Source organism: Chaetodon auriga, chromosome 3 (genome assembly GCF_051107435.1).
Source record: "Chaetodon auriga isolate fChaAug3 chromosome 3, fChaAug3.hap1, whole genome shotgun sequence".
NCBI lineage: Eukaryota > Metazoa > Chordata > Actinopteri > Chaetodontiformes > Chaetodontidae > Chaetodon > Chaetodon auriga.
Window position 1 is genome coordinate 18,906,136 of NC_135076.1, and position 20,236 is coordinate 18,926,371.

The following is a 20,236-nucleotide window of genomic DNA, read 5'->3' on the forward strand; positions in this document are numbered from 1 at the left end:
GGTCGAGCTGATGTTCGCCAGAACATTTCTCAATTATGAACTTTTCTCTCTGCAATTTGAGTCAGACAACCCTTTTGATTTATACGTGCAGCCTATCAGTCCGACATTTGTTCCTGGTAAAAGAGTTAACAAAAAGCACAGGGAACACAGTGTTCTCCCAACGTAAACTACTGTTGAATCTCGTCTGAAGGAGTCCAGAATGAAATTACATGTTTCAGAGACAGACAGAGATGGAGGCGCAGCAGGTGTCAGCGCAGAGCAGGCTGCAGTCGACACACCGAGGCTGAGTTGTAAAGACCTTGTTGACTTCACAGTAAAGCAGGCTGACATACACGGGATTCATTTTGACTATAATATAAAGCTGCTGCAGTAACTCTGTTAGCCCAAACTTGCCAATGGGAAAAATGACGTGCTGTAAGATAAGTAAAATTTTTATTCTTTGAAATTTGGTTGTTGCAGCAGCACAATGACAGAAATAAGTGCAGGCAAATATAAAAAGCATGAGAAAAATGTAATAGAGGTATTTAAAATTAAAATAAGAAAAGTAAATGTCAGAATCAACCGTCAGTGTTGCTGGCAAGAGCAAACGTGTGCTCTGTCACAGCCAGAGTTTCTCTGCTAATGCAGAGTTTATAACACAGTTGACATTGGAGTCTCAAGCAGACCTTAATTTAGATTAATGTTTTTTGGACTTTTGTGATAGCAGCTAACACCTGTGTCTCCTCTCTGTACGTGGTTACAGGCCAAGGATGTGGAGAATTATTGGAGTGAGTGCCTCTGACAAGCAGCTAGATTGAATGGATGAGTGTCCTCAGGGGAGAGATGTTAAGTGCACCAAGGAGAGAAATTCAGGAGACTGTAGGTAGTTTGAAAAAGCTCCAGCGTTCAGTGTATCGTGGTCCAGTGTGCTGAATTATCAGTGGTGAAAATGAAGTAGAATTTAAGGTGGATTTAGTTGGACTATTGCTATCAACAAGATGACTGCACAGTGTTATCTCACGTAGCCTCAGTCTTACTCTCCATACTGAGGTGAACTGACAGAGAGTTTAAATTATGCAGAAGTTGTTGTATGGCTCATGGTGAAGTACACAGATACAGTATGTATACATATAGAGACCCTGACCTACAGAAAATCCAATTTGAGCTCTGCAGGAGTCTGGCTGGGCTGGGAATTACATCATCAAAGTGTCTTCCTGTCAATCAAGCATAGAGTGGCGTCAAAGTCACGTATGTGATCAGTGATTGTCCCTCAGTCGTGTTGGAAGCAATATTTGTAAGTGCATCCATGGTTTGGGTGTTGACACACACAAATTTGTAGGTAAAAAAGTTGACGATAAAGTATGAGATGTTGCATAAAGTGCAGGGTTTTCTGTTTTGTCTGTGTCACTCCAGAGTCAGCGCTGAAGCAGCATCTTGAGCAGTGCTGCTGTCAGAGATGTATCATTGCCAACAAGCAGTGTGTTTTTCATCATCTGCAAGAGACCAAACAGAGCTCTATATTTAAAGATTATACTGCAGATAAATGCAGTATTTTAATAATAACAACAACAATAATCATCATAGTAATATGTATGCATGGATGTTTTCTGGACTAGTATCTCAGAAAGAAATCCTGAGAAGTCACTGAAGGTCGGGACATTTCAGAGAGAAACACTGAATTTATCTGTTCCAGGATGCTCCACAGACAAAACATGATCATAAAAGCTGCTGTTGTTTAGAAAATATGATTTGTAGATTCAAGTACAGTAAATACAAGGTAATTAAAATGTTGCTTACATGTTGCGACAATGATCCAGTAATATAAATATAATAACATGATACTGACAGTTTTACTTGTAATTGATTATTCTCATATTGTGTTATTGCTGATTTTTTGATAATTACCCAGATACTTCTTCCATCACTGCCTGCTGACATTAAAAATGCTCCTCTCGAAATCAAAGACAGAATTAAAATCCTTTATTTTATGCTCAGCTTGACTGTTTATTCTGTGTTTATGTTTTTCTAAAACTATGACTGTAAATCAGCAGTGTTGCTGCCTCGCCTGTGATGAGGTTTATTGATATAAATACACTGTATGGAGGCAGCTTGTTTATGACATGATGCAACACTGTGGTTTTCCATTTTATATGCTGTATGTTAACCTTTGTGACCCAGAAAGAGATGATATGCCAACAATCATCTCTGCACTGTACTGAATTAGCATTTCTCCCTCTCTCACCCTCTCTCTTTATCTCTCTCTCCCTCTCTCCCTCCCTCTCTCTCTCTGCCAACAGATGGCTAATAAATCATTTACCCAAATCAATTACTCATTCTGGCCAAAGAGCAAACATTTAGCTAACTGACACATAAACCAATATGCATGCTGATACTCTGCTGGTAACTGATTCACGTAAAGCCATGTCAGTGTTTCGGGCTGTAGATGTAAGGAGGAGTAACATTTGATCTTGTATAACAAGTTGAACGTCTCGAGCGTGAACGTGGGGGGTTCGGTGTGTGTGTTTCAGAGAGAAAGAGAGTAAAAAGGATGAGGGGGGAGTTAAAAATGAGAGAACACACTGTGGGAGGCAGAGAGGCTTATATTAACTAAACCATCCAGAGCAGCACTGTGGGAGTTGCTCCACACAATTCCTTATTCTGTCAAGACAATCTGCTGCGCACACACACCACCCACTGCACTGTGGGCCACCAGAGCAGTTATATTAATTCATCGTCCCGCAGAATCACAGGTCTTCATGAGGTGGGAATGTATGCTTTTTTTTCTTTTTTCTAAAAATCCTGATGGTTTCCTTCTTGCTATAGGTCAGATTGAAGTGTTGTGTAGGTGCAAAACTTTCTCTACTCGCTGTGTGGCAAGAGCACTTTCTTGCTTCTTGTACTTAAACAAACTTTATCAATGCTCTGAATGCAGTTTTATTTCAGGAAAAAAAAAAACTCCAAATCTACAGTCACAGTATTTAATGTTCACTTGTGCAGCTCTGTCAAAATATCGCATTATTGACGGGCATACGCAGTTGTTAAGTTGTCGTACTACTGCTGATAGTATCAGTCAGAAATGATTGTGGCCCAGGGGCTGAAATGCTCTTTAATGCAGCAGCTGAGCCACTGCTGGTTATTTGTGTGAGCCTGAGATTCTCCAGCTCCATTCTGAGTGAGGAAAGGGAAACGATTTATAATCAGAAAACAAGCGAATACAGCCGTGAGAAGATGTCAGCAACGCCACAAACGGTGAAGGAATATGCCAACAAATCAGTGCGTAACAAAAGGCTGAAATAAAAGCAATAACATAAAACCTCTCAACAGGATGGAAAGTTGACGCCTGAGGACAGAGAAGGAAGAACTGCATCATCCATTCCTTTAAAATCCAGTTTCCAGTCATTTTACCAGTGTACTTAAGAGATTTAGTCTTTCATAGTGTTACACCAGAATACCCCTAAAAATCAAACCAAGTGGGGCAAATGTGCCCTGTGGGTTAAAACATTTGCTTTAGTCCTTGTGATCACTGTGGTGAAGTTGCACCACATACTGTATTTGCTGATATCCACACGTTTCTTCACACACTGCCATAAAGACTTTGTCCACACTGAACATGACACCGATTTTTCTGTTTTTATCCATCCTGGCTTTACCATTTCATGGTGTGTATTTTTTTTTTTCTTTGTGTTTAGTGCTGCTGGAGCCTCTCTGCCTGATGCAATGTACTGCAAGTCATGCTGCTGGATTGTACACACTGAAACATTAATGACGATATACTCTTTGATTTATTGCTTTTTTTTGTTGTGTGGAAAACCTCCCAGAAGTCAGCTTTCTAAGAACTAAGTACAATATCTAATCACCACTATGTAGTAGCACCAAATAGCTTCAGCAGACGTCCTCCAGCTGACCTTAAGACATAGAATTCACCAGGATCAGCCTGCTGGGACACTTAAATGGCCAATGTGTAGGATTTAGGGGGCTCTATTGGCAGAAATGGAATATAATGTTCATAGTTATGTTTTCATTAGTGTATAATAATCATAAAATAAGAAACGTTGTGTTTTCGTTACCGTAGACTGAGCCTTTTATATCTACAGAGGGAGCAGGTCCTCTTATACAGAGCTTGCCATGTTTGTGAAAGACTGGCTCTGGAGAGGGCCTTTCCAGAGGGGGCAGCCACCATAGTGAATAGTGATGTGAGGGATATTCAGTTGGTTGCAATCTACTACGTACTAAATCCGACACACTGGTCCTGTAAAGGAGCCACTTTGATGTTTTTAGAAGTGAAAACGTGTGTGGGTGGTATTAATGTTATCAGTGATTTTCAAGCTGTGATCTTCATGTTATATGCCACAGTCCATATCAAGTGGACGTAGTGACTTCTATAAGCTTGTGAACACTTCAGCTGAACCACCACTCCAACCAACCACAACCATTTTCAACCATTTTCACAGCTTAAGCTATTCAGGGAAAGAGCTATTTTTCTCTTTTGAGGTTGTTTGATTTGATTCAGTCCTATTCATTACTGGAAGTGTCTGAGAGGCTGAGAGTATATGTTGTTTCAGAGGATAAAAGTGAAGATTAGAGAACATTAAAAAAACAGACATTTCTCTTGCAGAAAAATGCTGTTCCATTAGACAACATCTTGTGAGACACCAAACTGTAAATCTCTTGAGCTGAGAGCCGGTGGTGTAAATAATACATGCTGTGCAATTAATATCATGATAATACTCAGGTGCACTCACATCATATTAGTTTGTTGCTTGACAGTGACATGAAGTATAAGTCACAACGTTATCAGTATCACAGCATGACGGTTGTCAAGACGGATTTGTCACGCAGCAGAGAGCTGTCACTTCTGCAGGGTCTGTCATTGTTACTCACTTATCATGGCTGACAACTCTGACCAGGGCATCAGCTCAGTTCACCACAGCGCGTTTCTCACGTGACGCCTGCAGACACGAGCAGGCCGAACAAAAACGTTTTCCTGTGGCAGCTGCCGGTGATTTAAAGTGACTTTTTTAACTTGCAGACACACCGGCCACCTGTCAGATGTGTGTCTCTGGGATCAGTTAAAGGTCCCCTCCAGACGTGATATAAAATACTCTTAATAATAACTTATGTCTGATCAGGTTTTTATTATCTTTAATTGTCTTGCTAAAGTCCTTAAATTGAACAGACTTCTAGCATCAAAGTCTGCACATACTATCCATCGTTCCGCGCAGTAAAGATCATTCAGCTGTAGCAAGAAGAAGAAAAACACATTTTTGAGTGGATGGGTACTTCAAGGAAGTGACCACCAACCTCCAAGACCCTCTCATCACCATAAGACCCCACTGTAACACAGTGTTTTGTTGACTGTTTACTTGGGAGAGAGAGAAAAATAGAGAAACTAGGAGAGATGTGGGAGAGGATTATAAAATCCAATTTATGTTGAATTTTAGGGTTGTTTCTATTTAAATTAAGGCACTCTTAGCAATGATTAGATTAACAAGCGCCTCTGGAGCACCGATAGAAAGCTCCAGCTAATGATGTTTTAAAAAGCCAAACACTGGCAGGAGGCGCGGTCTTCATCATTTTTGCTAATTTAATCTTTGAGTCTGTACTGTCATCGTGACCACTGATGTTCTTTGCGAATAAAATGCTGTTTAATACTTCATGAGTGAATCCATTTGAATAATAAAACAGGCCGAACCGAGTACAAACAGATAAATGAATAGTCCTACATGAAGGAGAAGGGAAACTGCAGGGAGGAAGTAAACTGTCTGCCAAATAGTCCATTTGATGTAAATCAGCCAAATAAGCCATGTGTTGTGCTTCCTTTGGCTGATTTACATCTGCCAGTTTCTGTGGCCAACCTTCACCTTCCTCATCTCTGTCATGTGTGCCAATCTCCACACGGCATAGTGTGCAGCATAGCTGTCATTACGATGACTGCAAAGCACGGTTAATGAAAGGAAGTGTAGGATAATGGATTTTTGAGCAATATCTTCACATAAATTCATGAAAAATTCAAATTTTTTTCCTGACCGTGTAGGCGAACTCATCATTTTTCTTTGATAGAGAATGTCCAGTTGCTGACAACATCAGCCTACGAGAGGCTTGTTTGACCAAGAGGTCAATAAAGAATTACTCTGGAGGCAACAAGTAAACTCTTGTATTTATTCCTGTGTACGAGAAATACCAACAGTACGAGGGGAGCGTCGAGAGGCTGTCCTCTCATATTGTTGATTTGCAATAAGACCAGTGCAGGTACACCTAAGGAGAAGCTGGCAGCTGGCAGAGAGTTAAAGAATTACTGTAATGTAAATTCATCTTCAGCACCATGGACAGCTCCTAACAGCTGTGCACATGTTTTGTACTTCACTGCAATTTTGGGAAAGTTTATGCATAATTTGCACAACATACACACACACACATCAGTGTCTTCTTCAAAGCAAAAATATCCATAAGTAACACAAAGATTGACATTTGATAATTGTCTCATGAAGGCACCCGCAGTATAGAGAATATCTGAGCATCTGTGCATCCAATCAAAACAATGTATTTCTGATCTTCATTTGCAAGCTTCAGCAGTAGCTGCAACTGTCCTGTTAGCGTGACGGTGATTCTGACCTCCAGACAGCAGCCTGAGACACAGACACAAAAGAGCCACTGGGAATCAGCAGCAAACATTGTCTTTCTAGCTGCAATGTCTTTGTCTTATCTGCAGTATCTTGTCTTTGCACGACAGCTTAAACAAACAAACAAACAAACAGAAGAGAATGAGTAAGGTTGATCTTTAACAGCATCCCTCCTTTCTGTAGCGCTCCACAGACGGTCATCATTGTGGAAACGGGGCCCAGGACATCCACTAAATAACAGTGGGCTAGATAGGAAGCCATTTTTAGCCCCTCTATCCCCCAGTCTCCATAACAACTAAAGAGCAGCCAGGAGTGGCTAATGGTCTGAAGAAGGATTGAAAGATGGAGGAAGTGGGGGATGAAATGACAGAAGTGTCAGGAGGTGAAAGAGAGAGTGATCGGAGTTAAAGGAGGGGAGGAGGAAAGAAAAAGCAGGAAGAAATAGAGTGTTGGTGAAAAAGGGAGAAAATCCAAGGGGGATAGGTAGAGGTGTGAAACCCGTGAGGATAATTCTATTTCTGTATTTGTGTGGACGATGGTGAGCTATTTTAATCTTTCCCTCCTTTCTCTCTCTCTCTCTCTCTCTCTCTCTCTCTCTCTCTCTCCCTCTCTCTCTCTCGCTCCTCTTAATTAAATCAGATGACGTTGTATCTCCTAACACTATAGCTGGGACTCGTTCTCTCCACTGTATCACAGGAATGTAATTGGGTCTGTGTTACTGCTTCTCTGTAATGATCAAGTGTGCTATTGTCTCAAAGCAAATCACTGCACATAGAGACGCTTCTTTTACATTGCACTGCACATTAATCGTGTGTTTACGAAGCTGCAGTCCTTTTACATAATTCATCTCTCAATTACCTTCTTTCACATGTTGTGGCCATCTTTGTCTTTTCCTCATGATCAGAATGAATTTAATGAGTTTAATTGGATCAGCAATCAGAGGACAGGAAGAAGAGCAGTGTGCACTCACTCCAAGTACTATATAAGCTCAAGTTCTGGAGTGAGGAAAATATTTTTTTCTGACTTCCGACTCTTGAAATTAAATGCAAAAACATTCCCTCAACTCGCCTTTTACTATTCTCCTCTTGTCTTTACCTCCATCTTTGTCTTTCACTCAGAAGGCATCCCAGTGAATTGGGACTAAATGTGTGGTCAGGTCAGTGGAAAATGGAAAAATAGAGAGGAGCCAGAGGTGGGAGAATAATTGGGAAGGAGGTTGAGATGGAAGAGGGAGATGAGAGGAGAGAGGTTTGTGGATGCAGAGCAAGATATGTGGGTATAGAGAAGCAGGAGAAAAGGTAGGCAGGAGGGCAGACTAATGAGGAAGTGAGGGGGAGATCACCAGGCACTGATTTTGTTTTTCTCATCAGTCTGAGCACTGAAGGCCACAGAGGTGCATGAGGCAGACAGGGGGAGTGGAGGAGACAAAGTAAAAATGGAAGTTGTGAAGGACTCTGGCTTTGTCTGACAGATAAGAGGTTGATGCGATTGTGCCGCGTGTGTCCACACGTGTTTGTCCGTGAGCTTCATGTCTCTCCAGCTTTAGGGTGTCCTGCCTTCCTCTGATGGAACCGCTTCCTTTGTTCTCCTCCTAAATAGCAGTTGTCACAGCCGTCCTCCCACACACACAGGGAAAAAGCCAAAAGCCCCCAAAAGCGTCCCTGTTGTTTTCTCTCTTTTCTCTGCCTTTCTGGAGACCCTCACGTCCTCACACTCCGTATCTAAGCACTGCAGCCTTCATCCAAGACTGTGTATGATGGCGTTAGTGCGTTTATGTGTGAGCACCCTTTTTGACACAGCTTATAAAGCGTGAAAATTGTAGCATTCATGTGCATCTGCAAGACAGCGCCAGTCCTGCTCTGTGTCTTCTGTTTGTGTGGGTTTGCATATGCACATTTGTTTGTGTCTACCTCTGCAGGATCCTGGCTGCGGCAGGGGCACACATGAACATCTCAGTGGACCTGAGGACCCTGAGGGCGGTGCGAGTGCTCCGACCCCTCAAACTGGTCTCAGGCATCCCCAGTGAGTACCACATCTTTTTATTGTAACATTGGATGTAGATTTCCCTCTCATTTACATATTTGTGTACACAGGGCGGTTATGCTAAAAAGAGAATAAGGGACCAAGTCAACCAAACCGAAAAATATATTTTCTCAGTCTTTGTGCGTGGCCCTCACACAAATGTGAAAAAATCCAAAGATATTCAGTTTACTATCATGAAAGACTAAGACAATAAGCAAGTATCCTCATAAGAGGATACCAGTGACCTGTTTTTTAAATTGCTTGAATGTTTAGTTAATAGTTGCTGATGAATTTTCTGTTGATCAATCCAATCGTTTCAGCTCTACCTGAGAAAAATTTCAGTGATTGAAAAGTGAGGTTGAAACATTTATGACATGCATGTTTCACACATTTATACTGTAAGAGCTCTGTTGCTCACTGCGTGCTCTGCTTCCAGGTCTGCAGATAGTCCTGAAGTCCATCATGAAGGCTATGGTTCCGCTGCTGCAGATTGGCCTCCTGCTCTTTTTTGCAATCCTCATGTTCGCCATCATCGGCCTGGAGTTTTACAGCGGCAAACTGCACAACACCTGCGAACCGCAGCCTGGAATACTGGGTACAGACACGTGTCTCTGTAGCATGCTGTATATTACACGTTGTATCTACACAGTGATGCTTCTATATGCAGATGTACAGGATGTGCACAATGAGGACATCTATATGTAAAACTCATTACAGTCTGCTTTGACTGCTAGGGTAGCTGTAAAGACGTGAAACTGAGCTGACTTTTAGAGCAGACTGCAGTATTTGGTGACATATAATTACCATTTAAAAAGCTTCCTGTGCCCAAATGGTACATAACCACACACATGTAAGGATATTTCCATCCAGTATTTCTCACAGACAGGAAGCCATAGATATGTTAATACAGAAGTGTGTGATTTAGTCTTCATAAGTAGCTGGTCAGCCAGTCATGCATACTAAGTCTGTGTTCCAGTTCAAATATACACACAGCGCACGTGCATTGGTTCATACTACTCCATTCATACTGGTAGCCAATAGGGACATCCTGTGATTACTGTTATTCAGATATTTTATTCATCTTAAGCCAAGATCTAATTTGAATTGCATTGCAAAACAGGAAATTGTCTCAACACCTCTGCCACACACTGATGGCATGGATGAAACAAGAGAGAGCAATTTGTAGAAATGGTTGTGAATAATTCATGAATGTGAACAGATAAAAGACTCAATTTAGAACTATTTTTGAAACTGCATCACAAGAGCAGGAAAGCAAAGAGTCGGGACTGAGCTCATTCTGTCGATGTTGTTCTTGTGTGTGTATCTGGTGTGTGTGTGTGTGTGTGTGTGGCTGTTTTATCGTGAAGGTAGCTCTTTAGGTAGTAGCTCCATTGTCATAATCACAAATGCATACACACGGACACACAATGGCATGCCAGGCTGCACCTGGAGACTTGATCAAACCAAACTGGCCGTGTTGTCCGCTATAATTAAAACCAACAATTCGGTGCGCTACAATGCCTCATTGTACATTCACAGCTGTCATTAACCTCCAAGCTGTTCCCGCCACGCTGAAGCTGAATGGACAGTTAGATAACACTGACAGACTGAAGTGAGTATGTTCTGTCACTGAATGGTCATGTTATTCTTCAGACAGACGCTCTGTGATAGGGTGTTGTTGCTCACTGGGTACATAGATTGGTTTAAACTTTATATGCTGGAGCTTAAAAGTCTGTATAGACAAAAGATTTATACTTATAGCTTTCAAATTCCAGTAATTTCATACAGCTGTAATTTTTTAACCTTTGGGTTTTCTTCTTGTTTATCAAACCTTTCTGATCAGAAAACGAGAAAGTGGACTCCTCTGAGTTGGAGTTTCCGTGTGGCGTGCGTCGGTGTCCGGCCAACTACACCTGCAGCGATACTTGGATCGGCCCGAATGACGGCATCACTCAGTTTGACAACATCCTGTTTGCTGTACTCACTGTCTTCCAGTGCATCACCATGGAGGGATGGACCACTGTACTCTACAATGTAAGACAGTCCACACACACACACACACACACACACAGATGCGGGTGACACTCATCATATTTTTCTGGATTGCTGCACATTATTGAGGTGTAGCAGTTTTTGTCACAATTTACACTCCATTAAGCCTAATGAACAGAAGCGACTCTGGCTCCTGCACACTAATGGTTGTTGAGTGGAGGTCTGCAACCCCTCCATCTCATTCATGCTGCCTGTGGATGGAGAAAATGCCGGGGGGGGGGTGATTTTAGTGTTGATACTGCAGTGCTGTGTTGGTTCCTGTTTGGCTCTCAGCTTGCCATTTTTATTCCATCCTGCCGCATCTTGCTGCAAGACCTGAATAGAGATTAGATTCCACTCTGACATACTAGTTAAGAAACATGGCACGCTTCAGAATCTCTTAGAAATGTAATCTCGTGTTAACGACTGCCTATAAACCTCCTCCATGGACTGTATGAATATGAAGAACAGCAGAAGACTGTCTCCTTGAACCATGTCTCTAATATTTATTTTATTTTTTAATTCATTTCATCCTTATTTAATCAGGCAGTCGCATTGGGAATATCTTTTCCAAGAGAGACCTGAGAACAGGAGACATTCACAAGAGCGCAATCAGGAAACAGAAATAATTCAATTACACAATAAATAAGGAATTCATAAAAACGAGAATCAGAAAAAACATCAGACAATAAATCTTTAAAATCTCCAAGGTGCATGAAGGACTCTAGGGGCAGTTTGTTCCATTTAAAAGGTGCATCCTACTTGAAATCAGATCTGCCAGCATTAGTAAGTACATAAGGGATCTGTGGTTCAGTAATTACTGGCTTGTGTGCTGTAGTGAGTAGATTTAAGTGAGAGAAGAGATGTGTTTGTTTGGAAGCTTGAACAGCAGAGCTTTATAAATGAATAACATGACACAGCTTTTTCTTCTTGACTATAAGGAAGGCCATCCAATAATATCTAGTTTTTTAATCCTTCCATGTTCCTGATATATATTGGATCGTTTGTATATATTGTGACCAAGGATGTGCAGCTTTGTCATCCTTGATGAGTTCATTGACGCAAATCAAGGAGCCCGGAGTTTTTATGCTCTTGAACTGAAAGTGTTTTGAAATCCCCTGAAGTTATGCAAAACAACAACAAAACATTGTATCATGATGTATCTCATCGACTTGTGTTCAAATAATGAGTGTTGAAACCAGAAACAGTGTCATCTTCTGCTGCAGAGTAACTGTCAGCCGGGGCTGAGATCCTGCTCTGTGCTTCATGAGCGTCTGTGTCAGGGTGAAAGCAGCAGCAGGCAGGCAGACACACAGGCAGTATGTAGACAGAAAGGCAAGCAGTGGCAGGCAGTGGCACCATTTGCTAATTTGATATATCTGTGGCCTGCATGACCAGCCAACAAATCAAGTCCAGTCATATTCTTACTCTGCGTGCAGAGTAAGAATTGACAGAATTACAAGATCCTGTTCAGACAGAAACACAACCAAATATTGCCTGCATTAGAGTAGTATATTGCAAATAAACCTGCAAAGTCACAGTATGCATGGATACATAACTTCATTTTAAAACACAGATGACAACCACAATGCTGCCACCAGAAAAACTGTTCTCTCCTCGAAGAGCTACATGTCCTCTTTGCCTGCAGCAGGGTGGGTGGAGGGGGTCCGGGGGAGGGATCCATCCTCATTAGAGCTGAACTCATCCTCGTCCACTGCCGGCTCCTCTTCATCTGAGGAGTCAGACGGGGTGCAGCGACCCCCTTGTAGAGGGTGCAGAGGTTCTGATGGGCTGATCTGGGTGCTGCTGGTGGAATCTGGCAGTGAGGTTGGATTCAAGGATGTGGCGAGTGGGGACCCAGGACCTCTCCTCTGGTCCATAACCCTCCCAGTCGACCAGATACTGAAGTCCATGGCCACAGCGGCGAGAGCGCAGCAGACATCTGACAGTGTAGGCAGGTCCTCCTTCAATGAGTCGAGGTGGTGGAGGTGAACCTGGGTGCCATCTTTCAGAAAAAAAAAACAACATTATTTGGTAGTGGTATTGTCTCAGATATGAAGAAAATGTTTCCAAAAGCTTTCTCAGCCAGACATTGTTGAGTGCTTCAGGGTCTGTTTTTGGTTCAAGGTAACCAAACACTTTTCAACAGTAGCAACTCTCCTTCAGGTCCAAAAACAGGAAATGAATTCCTGATAATGAAAGTTTTGTTGTACTGACATTCACTAGATACAACAAGAAGCAGGTTTTAAATATTATTAGGAAATCAGAATGGTGGATTAATCAGTACTCTAAAAACAGCATTTATTAACCTTTTTTCAGTGTTAAAAAACATCAATAATGTAATAAAAGACATTCTATAGCTCCCTGATGGCCAACACATGCAGAGAGAGAGGGGTGTTAATGTGATTTACTATCAGTGGGAAAGATTAGCCTGTGACAATGCAACCGCCCAGCACTGGCAAGGGTGGATTAGAGGCAGACACAGAGTTCCTGTGGTCCACAGCCCTCGTTCCCTGTACGTGTTCTATTGGTCTAAAAGATTTCTATTACTGGAGCCAGTTTGAATCTAAAAAAAGGAAAACACAGACAGATATGTGGGTCATTACTGAACAATTCTTGTAAGTACTACTTCTAAAATGATTACTGTTCTTTTGTGGACAAAATCCAGGATTGTCAGTAACCAAAATATGACAATCACCAATTATAAATTGAGACAGATGTGTGGGAGACACCTCAAGCATTGCAGAGTAATAGCTTCTTTTTTTTTTTGCCTCAGATTACCTAAGCAAAGCAACAGTCATGAGCATGCAGTCACACCCACAAACCGCTGTGCCAGCGTGTGTTTTGCGGTCACCTGCTCTTTCAGTGTCTACTGAGATGAATGAAGGCAGATGATTTGCCAGAGTGATTGTATTATGTTGTTTAAAGTGATGCTGAATGAGCTTTACTGATGAACAGTGAGGGAAGGAGCAAAGAGAGGGACGACGTGCTGCTGACTGCTGACTGTGCAGACTGGCTGTAATGACGTTTACTGTATCACCAACATTGAATACACAGAGGTACTCATGCACAGTCACTATATTGAGCAATCACACTATGCATGAATACATATGAATAGACTTTAAACGACTTTCTCAGCCCCAGGTGTAAAGTCAAGTAGAGATGCAACACTCTGTTTCTATATTGGCTTCATACAGTGTACAGAATACCTCCACTCTCCTCCACAGTCTTTGTGAGGCCAGAGCCGATCAATACTCATGATGTCTCTGTTCGGCGCCCCGCCTGGACTCCGACTGGAACCTTCAGCAGCCACCCAAACACCTACACCTGTGTATTTCTGTCTTGTATCCCAGTGGCGGCATGAGTGTGCTCCCGCCTGACTTGATTTTACTGAATTTAGAATTTTTTTCATGTTTCAGACCGACGATGCCTTGGGCACCACCTGGAACTGGCTCTACTTCATCCCTCTCATCATCATCGGCTCCTTCTTTGTCCTGAACCTGGTGCTGGGAGTCCTGTCTGGGTAGGTTCCCGTTTCAGTCCATGTTCAATTTAAACTCATCAAAGTTTCAGCCCTTTGTGCTGAAGATTTAAGGGTCTTTTTGTGATTCTTGAAATGTTGACTTCAACTAAAGGCTGGGAAAGTTGTGGAATGCTCCAAAAACACCTGTTTGGAACATTCCACAGGTAAACAGGTTAACTGGTAACAGGTGATAGTAGTATGATTGGGTATGAGGGGGGCATCCTGGAAAGGCTCAGTCGTAGCACCCTGTCAAACATCTCTTTCATTCACTGACTTGACTGTTCATAAAGATTCAGGAAACCACCTCAGACACCATCCTGATGAAGGCAAGATGGCTGAAAACATCTGGTGATTAAAGCATGGTGTACTGGAGAGGAGATGTGCGGTGTGTGTTTAAGTTTGATGGACATGCACTGAAGCTCACACTGATCTGTGGGAGTTAGAAAGTGTTCTTAAAAGTTATAGTATATCTACTTTCTGGCCATTTAATGACAATTAATTGGTGATGTACTTAAAATATTGGGCTGTATGACTTGATGAGGACCTCTGACCCCTCTGCTGTTATCTTGAAAGCTATACTGGAGGGAGTTTTAGCTCCCAGTAGGTTCAGTCAAGCCAGACTGGTCTCCGGTTCACTCAAATCCACCATTAGTTTTCTTCTCTGTCAAGATAGACTGAATCATTTTTAGGTCCCCAAAATGGGCCAGAACCATCCAGTCAGCTGTTTTTTTGTTTTGTTTTTGTCCTGTTGATGTAGGATATGTCAGCCTCAGCTGGAGGACAGACGACACAGTGCAACTAGATTTTTCCACTTTGACTGGCTGGCAAACAAGCTACTGTCAAACCAAACCATGCTGTTTCAGTACATGGTGTCAAAGTCTATACAAGTTAATTAGTTTTACAGAAAGGTTAATGAGGGATCCGTTGTCATTATCTCCACAGTGAGAGAGAAGAGACCCCCTTTGCCTTGCTGTCTCTGGCTCCTCTCCTCTCCTCTTGTGGTTGAATGAACAATGAGAAGAGCTTAGTTCATGACAGCTTTTTCCCCGGTGATTGTCTCCAAGAGGAATTATCTATCCGTGTGACTGTAAGTCCCTGTGCCCTCAAAGAGTGAATTAATGATTCTGTGGTTTGGTTTGGTTCTGCAGGGAATTTGCCAAGGAGAGGGAGAGGGTGGAAAACCGCAGGGCCTTCATGAAACTAAGACGCCAACAGCAGATTGAGAGAGAGCTCAACGGCTACCGGGCCTGGATCGACAGAGCAGGTGGCTTAAGTCTCAGCCGCTGCTCAGGGAGACCAAAGATTTGGCTCTTGATGAGAAAAGGGTCGATACATCACTTTGAGCTTTAAGACTAATCCTGTCAATTGTGGAACATATGACCATCTGATGTTTTCTTTCAGCTGTTGATCACACCACAACTGAGACATATAGTTTCAAAAGATGCTAGTATATCTCTTTCAGTATGGGCCGTAATCTGAAGCTCATTTCTGATTGTGGTTTTAACTTTCCAGAGGAAGTGATGCTTGCCGAAGAGAATAAGAACGCAGGACCTTCCGCCCTCGATGGTAAGTCAGCAGAGATTTTTTGTTTTTCCTTGTTTCATTGTGCACATTGTCTTTCTGCTATCTTCCCACTGCTTTATGTTCAGCCTCTCCTCAACTGAATCAGTTTAATGCTGGCATGTAGACTTGATACAAATGTGCTTTACAAAGGCTGTTTGGTACATACTAGCAGAGTCTGTGTTTATGTACTGTCTGTGATTTTAGGCATGCTCTTTTTTAAGATATAGATATTGGAATAAAATGTCTTTCCCATGAAGCTAAAGTGCGTTTAGCAATGCTAACATCATGGCAATGTCAGTCAGTCAGGCGGAAACTGAAACATCTCAACAGCAATTTGATGGATTGCCATGAAATTTCTGGTTGCTAGAGGATGAATCCTACAGACTTTAATGGTCCCCTGACTTTTCGTCTAGCAGCACTAGCAGTTCAGTTAAATGGCTCAGCTTTCAGAAGATGGATTGACACAAAATGTTGTACAGACATGGTAGCTTCCAGACAATGAATCCTAATGACTTTGGTGATCCCGATGGTCCTCTTGTGCCACCATGAGGTTCACATTAGCAGTTTTGAGCAAAATGTGGCAACAATTGTTGGATGCTTTGAAATTGGGTCCAGATATTCATGTCGTCAACTGGATGAATCCTAATCACTATGATGATCCCCAGACTTTCATCTAATGCAACCATCAGGTCAAAATCTTTATGTGACCTTTCAGGTTATCAGCAAACTAATGAGCCTCAGCTGTACTTTGTGTTTAGAACTAATTAGCAAATGTTAGCATGCAAACATGCTAAGATGGTAAACATCAGCAAGTTAGCATCGTCATCGCAAGTGCTAGGATGCTGATATTAGCATTTAGCTCAGAAGCAGCTCAAAGCACAGCCATGCTGTGCACAGTACAGCAACAGCTTTGACAATCCCCTGACTTCTCATCTAGCGCCATCATCAGGTAAAAATTCTTTAATTAATTGTTATCAAATACCTGCAAAACAAGCCTCAGTTGATTAGTGCTAATTAGAAAATGCTAACATGCTAAACTAAGATGATGAACATGGTAAACTTTATCCCTGTTTAACATCAGCTTGTGGGTATCCATCACAGTGAAATTTGACAGAAGTCGAAAGATGTTGTTATCCTGCAGTAGTTTATCAGGCTGTCTAGTCATAAATCTTACCAATGCCCTTGTGAGCATGTTAACATGCTGATGTTAGCATTTAGCTCAAATCACCGTTGGGTCTGGAGCCTCACAGAACCACAAATGAGGCTGAATGAACAAAATAAAAGAACTGAAAGTTGACCTCAATTACAGAAAAGTAGACAAATCAGTACAGTATGTCAGTGGAGGATATATTGTACTGCCCACATTTTGTTGCAGCTGTGGCACACCTGCACAGATCACTTACACCATTACGCTGCTCTCTCAATGCCACTTAGAGAGAATTAGCATCGATCGTGCCAAACCTGCCTCAAGACACGGTGCCACATAGACAACTAAGTGTCTGCTCTGACCTCTGAACTCTCCTTTGACCTTTCCTCGTTGCTCAACCAGCAGGGCTTTTATTAAATGTTGATTGATTGGCAGCTCTCAGGAGGCTCCCAGAGTGGAGTACAGGTGGTGCCTATGGTGAGAACCGTTCTTTGTTCTGCTCTCTCCTTCACCAACTTCACCACCCCATTTGCCCTCCAACACACACACACACACATTGACACTCAAATTCACACATATGAACACTTAAACACAGAAAAGGGAAAGCAAATCCTTGCCCAAACATATGTTTCTTTGTCTGCTGTGTTTTTGTCACTTGAAGTACAAAGACGCTCTGACAGGGTAAAAATAAATTGGATGTTGCACATCTGTAGAAAAACCAGATAGTGACTCCAGCTGTTAAGATGGAAATAAATGCAGAAGCTCTGATAGCTTTGATTAAAATGAAGGTGGCGCACTGCAGTTGCCCCAGCAACCACTGGTCTGAAAAGACAGCAGCATGTGCTTGTACATGAGTGTGTGTGCGTGTGTTGACAGGACTCAGTGTCCCTGCCTTTAGCAAACACTCCTGTGTCTGTGAGGGTGTGTGTGTGTGTGTGTGTGTGTGTGTGTGTGTGTGTGTGTGTGTGTGTGCGAAATGGCAGTAATATTTTTGTGTATGTGTTTCTGTGTGTGTGTGTTTGATTAGTAGCTTATTAAAAAAATTCCCCAAGCAAACATCGACTGCAAGTAGCTTCAGAAATCACAAAGGTAGCAGGAAGGTGAGAGTGCGGGGAGGATAAGATGAAAGGAAATCATAAACACCTCAGTAAGCGAAAAGGTCAAAACACACTCATCACACTCACTTCAGCATGTGTGCATTGCACGGCATCTCCCCCGACACTGTATGGCAGCACTTGAACGCGGCACAGAAATGCATGGACCGTCAAGTCGCCTCGGAGCATGGCCTGCCATGATGAAGATCACAAATAGCAGCAGAAGGTTTGCGTTCGGTTGTTTGGATCATTACACTAACATTAAATCATCATTTTTATCTCATTCAACTGCAGCATTAATGAGCTCAACTTCCCCTCTCAGCTAAAACCTCACAGACATTAACTTGTCGCCCAGCTGATCCTCACTGCGATTTCTACTTATCATTTGCATCATCATTATTTTTTCATTTCATTATACGTTTCCACACTTGGGTACTGCCTTCAGTCTACATATGAGCGTCTGACAGATGTATGGGTTTTCATGCACAAGGCAGTTTTTTGGGCCAAAAAGTCAAAAATCTATTCACCAATTCAGCACCATGTGCTCAAGGCAAAAAGTGCTGCCCAAAAGTCGGCGTTGTGTCGCTATCCTCACTCTAATTCCACAGAATGTATTCGTTAAAGCGTTTGAGCAGCCTGCTCTGCGGCTTCTTGTCTTTAATGTGCTCTGTCTGCAGTGTTGAAGAGAGCCACTACCATCAAGAGGAGAGGGATGGATGTGGTGCATCGAGGGCAACCAGGGGAGGAACAATATGGTGACATCTCATCTGTGGGTGAGTGGGAGTCTGGACAGGCTCATAAATATGTGCACATAAAGTGAAAGGCTTACTCCAGTAAGGGCACACTGTGCTCTGCTGCAGCTTTTAGAAATGCATAGAACATGGCATACAAGCACTGTTAGCTACACCACGGTTTCTCTCTACCTTTCCTTCTCTGTCTTTCACTAATCCCCCAAGGCATCCCCATGGCCAGAGCAAGTATCAGGAGTGCCAAGCGAGGTCCAACAGCGTATTTTCGCCGCAAGGAGCGCCTCCTGCGTATCTCCATCCGCCGTGTGGTGAAGACACACACTTTCTACTGGACAGTGCTGGGCCTGGTGGCTCTCAACACGCTGTGTGTGGCCATCGTTCACCACAACCAGCCCCTGTGGCTGTCCAACTTCCTCTGTGAGTCGTTTCAGTAAGGCCTTGAAATACAACCTGCTCATGAGGTTGTTGCTTTTTTATAATGTTATAATCGTCTCCGTAAGTTTCAGAATTGAAATGTTTGTTTTTGTTGTTCCAGACTATGCAGAGTTCCTGTTCCTCGCTCTGTTCCTGACGGAGATGTTTCTGAAGATGTACAGCTTGGGACCACGTCTCTACTTCCACTCTTCCTTCAACTGCTTTGACTGCAGTGTCAGTGCTCCGTCTCCCTCTCTACATATTTGTTTCTCCCAAAATCCGACTGCTTGTGCCCTCAAAAATGCAGCATCAGCGCTCTCATCCTCTGTATCTGTCTGTGTCGCATCATCTCTGCCTCTCTCTCGCTCGTCTCTCTGTCACTCTATCAGAGATGTGAGGGCACCCTTATTTGTTCCAGTGTGTTTTTATGAAAGACTGAATTCCTTATATAATATATATCTCTGCAGGTAATCGTTGGCAGCATCTTTGAAGTGCTGTGGGGTTTCTTCAGGCCTGGCACTTCCTTTGGCATCAGTGTCCTGCGTGCTCTCCGTCTGCTGAGGGTCTTCAAGATCACCAAGTTAGTGCTGCAGCCTTCGTCACTCTTTGCCATCTGTTGAGATGTTTCATATTATTCACCAGGAACATTGCACTGCTGACTGAAAGCGAGCAGCAGTGTTTGTCGTGTTGCTTTCAAATTCAGTTTTCTGTATTTTATATCTTAATGTAAGATAATGTGCTGTGTGGGCGTGTTCTTTTTTATTTTGTTTTTTTTTAATCTATTCTCTTTTGTATATATTTCTGAAGCAAACAAGCCAGTGCATCAAGTACTAACTTCTTCCAGCCTCAAACGAGACAAAAATACAACGAACAAAACCACAGAATAGACTGACAGGAGCCTAAATATTTAAACACATTCATATTCCTAACAAAAAGACTGTTCCACCAATTTAGCATTTCACTCCTGTAACACTGTCAGACTCACCGTGGACAGTTTTTACAAAAGGAATCAAAAGTGTTGCAGCACAACCAGAGATCTTTTTTTTTTTCCATGCATCCTACTTCCTTCTGTCAAAACCTCACACTCACAATGA

General features: G+C 42.4%; 1 protein-coding gene across 2 annotated transcripts in view; it reads left to right on the forward strand.

Moving 5' to 3' along the window:
- cacna1ea (calcium channel, voltage-dependent, R type, alpha 1E subunit a) overlaps nt 1-20,236 on the forward strand; it is a 95,825-nt gene that overhangs the window by 50,996 nt on the left and 24,593 nt on the right. For both annotated transcript variants that reach the window (XM_076725965.1, XM_076725966.1), the window contains 11 exons: nt 8,518-8,621; nt 9,058-9,216; nt 10,465-10,655; nt 14,072-14,175; nt 15,324-15,439; nt 15,688-15,741; nt 17,321-17,362; nt 18,657-18,752; nt 18,936-19,145; nt 19,264-19,376; nt 19,610-19,722. In XM_076725965.1, coding sequence (XP_076582080.1) covers nt 8,518-8,621; nt 9,058-9,216; nt 10,465-10,655; nt 14,072-14,175; nt 15,324-15,439; nt 15,688-15,741; nt 17,321-17,362; nt 18,657-18,752; nt 18,936-19,145; nt 19,264-19,376; nt 19,610-19,722 — 1,302 coding nt within the window. The remainder of the gene's footprint in view (nt 1-8,517; nt 8,622-9,057; nt 9,217-10,464; nt 10,656-14,071; nt 14,176-15,323; nt 15,440-15,687; nt 15,742-17,320; nt 17,363-18,656; nt 18,753-18,935; nt 19,146-19,263; nt 19,377-19,609; nt 19,723-20,236) is intronic.